The sequence below is a fragment of the Mus caroli genome, chromosome 12, assembly GCF_900094665.2.
Source record: "Mus caroli chromosome 12, CAROLI_EIJ_v1.1, whole genome shotgun sequence".
Taxonomy (NCBI): Eukaryota; Metazoa; Chordata; class Mammalia; order Rodentia; family Muridae; genus Mus; species Mus caroli.
In genome coordinates this window covers 100109785-100116537 of record NC_034581.1, presented here as the reverse complement: position 1 = coordinate 100116537, position 6753 = coordinate 100109785, and the positions used below count along the sequence as shown (strand labels likewise).

The 6753-nt window shown below is 45.9% G+C and overlaps 1 protein-coding gene across 1 annotated transcript in view; it reads left to right on the top strand.

The window, feature by feature from the left end:
• The window catches only part of Atg2b (autophagy related 2B), a 64535-nt gene that overhangs the window by 39876 nt on the left and 17906 nt on the right, over window positions 1-6753 (top strand). The window contains exons 25-30 of the mRNA XM_021179653.1: window positions 432-524; window positions 993-1063; window positions 1476-1552; window positions 2027-2197; window positions 4111-4252; window positions 6007-6209. Coding sequence (XP_021035312.1) covers window positions 432-524; window positions 993-1063; window positions 1476-1552; window positions 2027-2197; window positions 4111-4252; window positions 6007-6209 — 757 coding nt within the window. The remainder of the gene's footprint in view (window positions 1-431; window positions 525-992; window positions 1064-1475; window positions 1553-2026; window positions 2198-4110; window positions 4253-6006; window positions 6210-6753) is intronic.

Below are 6753 nucleotides of genomic sequence, written 5' to 3'. Positions count from 1 at the left end.
TTACCTGCCAAAGAGAAAGACCAATTTACCCCCAAAAAAAAAAAAAAAAAAAAAAAAAAAAAAAAAAAAAAAAAAAGAACCAACTCCCCCAATTTGTCCTTTGGCTTCCACACATGTACCACACAGCCATATACACACATTTGTAAATAAATAAAGTATAAAAGTTAAAACATACTAATTTTTGAATAAATAATTCTGCCTGCTGTGGGGTTGCACACCTCCAATTCCAATACTTACCAGGCTTGGGTAAGAAGACAGAAGATGTGAAACCAATCTGGGCTCCATAGTGAGATTCTGTCACAAAAAGAATATACCTAACAAGCAAAGCAGAGCCCTCTAACAATGCCACAGTTGAGGAGTTGCAGTTGGAAGTGTGTTTGGAAGAGTTCTGTTGCATCTGGCTGGTAATCTGTTGCTTTTTTTGCTGCCAGGCCCCTTCACCTGCCAATCCGATCCCTTCTTACTGTTGAGACGTTCAGCATTTCTAGCAGTGTTGCTTTGGATAAATCTTCCTCCACTCTCAGGTACCTGCGAACTCGCCCTGCAGCAGCTGCTGCTCAAGTGCATCAGCTGGAGATACCGGGCTCCCTTACCCAAACTGCCCCTAACATCAGCTGAATCTGAACCACTTAGTCATCCTTCCTCAGGGATCCTTCTCAGGGCCGTGCTCCCCTGCTCCTCTCACTGTCATGTTTCCACTTTAACGGGGAGGACGGCATCCCTGAGACTCTCAGGTGGCAATTTAGACCCTTTGATTGGTATCCAGGTACCAGATACGTGTTATCTCAGAAATGGAAATCTTTAGACTCGGGCATCATTTGAAACAAACAACTGGCCCAAAAGCCTAAATGGCCATGTGTTAGCACCTTCATGTGTTTTGGGTCACACAGGTTTGGGGGTGAAGTACACTGAGCATGCGCAGTGAGGTGTGGATGGCTCTGTGCTTCTGCTCAGAGCTTACATTTTCAGATGTTGTTTCTTGTCTTTTCCAGAATCATCATGGACGAGGCTGCTTTACACCTGTCAGACAAGTGCAACACTGTCACTGTAAACCTGAATAGAGGTGCGTTCCAAACAAATTCTGGGGCCGATTACTGCTGCTGAACTGTGTGGGAATGTATTAAAGCAATTTTAGTGTGAAGTGGAGTTGGAAAGGTGGGCTCTTATAAGGGAACTTCTAACAGATGTTGAAATGTGTAATGTTTGTGACATCTTCAGAGTTTTCAGTTTGAGGTTTTAATGTGCTAATGGTGTTAGATATCGTCTAAATATCTATTTAATATGCAGTCATCTCTTGTAGCTAAAATTGTGTGAGGTATCAGATGAAGTCACAGTGATGTGGTAGGGTTAACCTGTCTGTAGCTCACACACTACAGACCTGTGCGTGGGTTGTGCATGGAGTTTAAACAGAGGTTAGGTTTGGATTGTAGAAATAGTCTTTAAAATACTACAATAAATATTGTATTAAATTTTAGATTATGTTCGTGTGATGGACATGGGACTTTTAGAGCTGACCATAACCGCAGTAAAATCTGATTCTGATGGAGAACAGGTCAGTTGTAATAAGTGGAAATTTTTATTTAAGTCCTATTCTTAAAAGATTTTAAATAAATATAGTGTATTAGGACATATTTTTCCCACCCAATTTTATTCAAAATTTTTGGAAACTGGGATTAATTTAAATACTTTTCATGTGACAAAACAAATGAGTGTATATTTCAGACTTATTTTATGTGTATGAATGTTTTGCCTACATGTGTGTGCACCACGTATATGCCTGCTACCTGCAAATGTCAGAAGAGGGCGTCAGAACCCTGGAACTGGAGTTCCAGGCAGTTGTGGGCCACGCCACCGTGTGGGTGCTGGGGAATTATCTCTGGTCCTTTGCAGGAGCAGAAAGTGCTCAAAATGTCTGACCTGCGTCTCCAGCCCAGGAATGTATGTTTTACCTCCTGTGCTCCTGGAGAGGACTTGGTGACTCTTGTCTTCAAAGAGTGTTTGTCATTTTCTCCATGTGCCCTCCCAGACTGCTCCCCGCTTTGAGTTGCACTGTTCCAGCGATGTCGTGCATATCAGAACATGCTCAGACTCGTGCGCTGCGCTGATGAATCTCATTCAGTATGTCGCAAGTTACGGGGACCTACATGTACCTCAGAAAGCAGAGATGAAGCCTGGAGTCCCACAGAGAAAGCCCAAGGTACGGGGAAGGCACCCATCCCACTGACGTCACTCAGTGGGAGTACCGAGTCTGTCTGGAGGGCCACTCCCGAGTCACCCTTCTCTGTGAGAAGCCGTCTACTGCTCATGCTTTGTTTTAGAACATTAATCTCAGCAGGCATAATTCTGTTTTAGATTTTGTTTATTAAACAAACTGTCAGAATGCTGCAGGCAGCTAGATGGCAGCTACTGCCATCATCAGGAAGACTTCCTTCTACAGCAGTGTCTGCCCTGTTCTCTGTGCACTCTGTTCAGCTTCTTCTGTGGAGCTGCCTCTCCCTCCATTGCAGCCCAGTGAGGAGAGGCTGCAGGCTATCTCCAGCGCTCACACCTAGCCTGCTTGAGTGTTTCCCTGGTTAGCAGGGGAAACAGCGGGTATCCCCGGTTCACTTCCAGGTCACTGCTTGCTTATGCCCAGTGTCCCCTTTCTGATGTCTTGTGTTCAGTTTGAATGGTGCTGCACTTACTTTGGTGATTTTATTTTGCAATGCTGTTCTTTACAGCCTTTTCTGTGAACAGACTCCTCAGTCTCCTCAGAACCTATTCAGATAGGTCAGAGTTCGTTAGCAAGGGTCTGACCAGCATAGTGAGCCTTGTTAAGTCAACCTGCTCTTCCTTTCTGTTCCCCCTGCTCCTGTGTTGTGAGGTGACCAAAGATACCCCCTCTACTATCTGCTGTTCTTGAAAATATGGCCCAGTTTATGAAAGATACTTTCAGCTTGTATCTTCCCATTTCAGAGCCGTACTCACATTTAAGGAGCACTGCCTGGGTGTAATGGATCTAGTTACCAACCAGTGGTGAAGTGGTGGAGCGGAGCCTGTGAATCCCCATTCAGATTCCCTCCTGTTTATATTTCCACTGCACTCAGGAGTCCAGGAAAGGAGGCCCTGACCTACAGGGCAGCAGAAGGATTTGAGTGGATGACACTTGGTCAGGGATACCTGGCTGCCCAGCAGGGTTTTAAGGACCCCCTCCCCCCTGCAGGGTCCTGGTTCTCTGTCTGCTCCTGAGCTATGTTTATATTTATTTGGGTTTGTTGGTAGCTAATGGTATGATAATGATTACACTAAAAGCTCACTGCTGGGCAGACTGTAACCCATGAGTGTACTCGGTGACTGTGGACTGCTCCTGATGTCTGCAGTGCTGTGGTTCTAGGCAGCTCGCCTGCCCTCTGCTCTGCTCTTAGGCTCAGTGGCTTGCCTGTCTCCTCTGTAAAAAGTATTTTCAGATGGAGTCTTAGTTTCACTGCTGTGAAGAGACACCATGACCATGGCAACTCTACAAAGGAAAATGTTTAACTGGGGCTGGCTTACAGTTTCAGAGGTTCAGTTCATTATCATCATGGAAGGAAGCACGGCAGTGTACAGGCAGGCATGGTGCTGAAGGACCCAACAGTTCCACGTCTTTTTTTTTTTTTTTTCCTAACTTATTTTTATTTAATGTTCATTGGTGTTTGCCTGCTAATGCTATTTGTGTGAAGGTGTCGGATCCTCTGGAACTGGAGTTACAGACAGGTGTGAGCTGCCATGTAGGTGCTGGGAATTGAACTCAGGTCCTCTAAAAGAACAATCGGGGCTCCTAAATGCTGAACCATTTCTCCAGCCTTGAGTTCTACACCTTATCTGAAGGCAGCAGAAGGAGACCACATGGCATATCCACTCCAGTAAGGCCACACTTCCTAGTAGTGCCATTCCCTATGGGCCAAGCATTCAAACACAGGAGTCTATACGGCCGTACCTATTCAAGCCACCACAGATGGGTTTGGTTTTGTTTGAGAAGTGTTTTACTTTGTTTCCCAGGCTGGCCTTGCGTACCTGGATCCCTGTGGTCCTCTTGCAGCAGCCAGGAGTGTGGTCGGCTTCACTTACTTTTAACTCCGATTTCGGTTGTAGGTAGATTCCAGCGCTCGGTCATCTTCACATGGTCCAGTGCTTCCTGAAGCAGATCAGCAGATTTTACGGGACCTGATGAGTGACGCCATGGAGGAGGTTGATCTGCAGCAGGCCTCTGTCCCCGTCGGAGCACAGGCTAATGGTGAGGAGGGCCTTTCCTGGGAGCGCTGCTAGGGTAGCAGATGCCACGTTATTTGTGTTCTCATCACATTTTCAGTAAGGAACTTAAGACTCATCTGGATGTGTGGGTACGCACTAGCAATCAGCTCATCTGAAGAAGCAGGCTGTCCCCTGGAAGAACCAGCCGTCAGGGGACAGACACTACTGCGGAGTGACTGAGACATGACACAAAACAGACTCAGAGTGTGGCCTGGGAGTCCTAGGGTCCGGTGAAAACAGGCTAGCTGGCTGTGGAGGTGGTGCAGCCTGGCAAGCCATAGGTTTGTCTGTACTAGAATACAGAGGGAGGTAGGTGTGTGCGATTTGTACACGCCCATCTCAGTAAAGTTGGATAAGCACCAGGGAGCAGATGAATGAAGAGCCTGACAGCCACATGGAGCGTGCACATATCCATAGCATCCTGTATATTCGATGGGCATAGTTATCTCTGTGTTTTGTTTGCAGATAGGGTTTCTTTATATATAAATCCTGGCTTTCCCAGAACTTACTGTGTGGGCCAGGCTGACCTGGAGCTCAGAGATCTCCTGCCTCCACCTCCTGAGTGCTGGAATTAAAGGCATATACTACAGCACCTGGTGGGGAACCTTGTTAACTCTAAATTCTGTAAACCTTAATTCCAAAATAATACTTGATGGACTGGTGGTACTTGCCTATGAACCTAGTGCACGGGAGACAGAGGTAGTGTCAGGAACTCATGGATAGCTTTGGCTGTCCATAGTGAGTGTAAGGCCAGCCTGTGCTCAGTGCATCTTAAGAAGATCCATGACATTATAAAATATTATGCAATAAATGTTCCATTCATTGAATTTAGGGTAGATTAAAACTAAGGCTATGAGCTAAGCTTCCAGCTTCCTATGCACTTTATAATAGCTGTGGCTAATAGGAAGGGACCCTGCTTGCATATTATAGACACATTTTCATTAAAATCTGGACAGTGAGGGAGCTGGTGGGCAGGGCTGTTGGCAGTGTTCAAAGCTTGTCCAGGAGTCTTGAGACCAAAGCACTGACTTAGGCATTTTTATATTCTTCCTGACATGTCCCATTTGGTTTGAATGAACAGAAAGAATGGATAACGGCTAAGTAGTCTAAGCCCTTCTAGCACAGAGTTTTGGTATGTATGGTATCATTCTGAAAGCTGCATGGGAACAAGTTTCAGCATGGGTTCTGGAGCCCAGGTATCAGCTCGGCCTTCCCACGCAGAGTCCTGTAGGTTTTTTGGGGTGGGGGGTCTGCTACTTGTAATGTTTTTTCTTTCCCTTTGCAATTTTACCCAAGGGTTTCCAAGATTGAACTCTGGACACTTTTCCGTTTCTTCCACCTACAAGAGAATCCTGGCCAAGTCAAATCGCCAATTAATGGGAGCCAACCAGAGCTGAGTGCCTGAGCTTCTCTTGCACAGGATAGCTGGGAAGGAGCTGTCCCTTTCTTGACACTGTCATTCATTTTCTTAGTAGAGAACTTGAACTTGGTTACCAGTCACTTGTTTGTGCTGTTGAGGTATTTCTGTGTCTTGCTGAGATGTTTTGGGAAAGTTAGTACAGCCCTCCATGAACCCCAGCTTCCCAGAGCTGTGGTAAGAAGTAGAGAAGGTTTGTTGTTATAAGAAGTATGTAAGGTCACGTAGATGAGGGCACTCAGTACACTGCGCCTGCCTGTGGTTAAGAGACCTTTGTCGGTGGCTCAGAGAGGGCCGGATGTTTCTGTCTTGCTGTCTAGGTGTCCTGGATGAAAAGTCTCACACTCAGGAGCCGTGCTGCTCAGACCTCTTCCTGTTCCCAGATGAGAGTGGAAATGTGTCCCAGGAGTCCAGCCCTGCCTATCCGTCGCTCACTCACCACTTGATCAGTGATGGGGTGACCGGTGTGACCGCTGAAAACGATGACTTCTGTATTCTTTTTGCACCAAAAGCAGCCGTTCAGGTAATAAACTGACAACAGTTACAAATTAAGTGGACCAAGGGCATTTGCAGATGTTTTGAATCTGTAACTCTTCCCACTTCAACATTACTCCCTCTTGTAATCTACATCACTACCGTTCCAACACGTGGGTCAGCGATGCTTCACGCTTGCACAGTTTCTTGCACGATTAGTGAAATGCAGTTGCTGTGTGTCAGGGCAGTGTAATTAAATGACAGGAAGTGGGCTACAGAATGGCTAGTGTAAACTCTGCAAGAATGGAAACGTCTGTGAAGACTGGTTGAGATGAGTGCACACACAGAACAGCCTATAGCACCCTCACAGTGACCGTGCTCATGGGACAGGTTCTGAGAACTCTCTGGTAAAAGAAAAACGAACAGAGACACTCAGAATAAGCCTAGAATTAGAAACATGATAATTTAACCAATGTTGAAATTTGTCAGGTTTTGGTTTAGAATGCAGTATAACTGTAAACAGTAATAATAGAAACATATACATACGGGCTGGAGAGATGGCTCAGTGGTTAAGAGCACTGACTGCTCTTCTG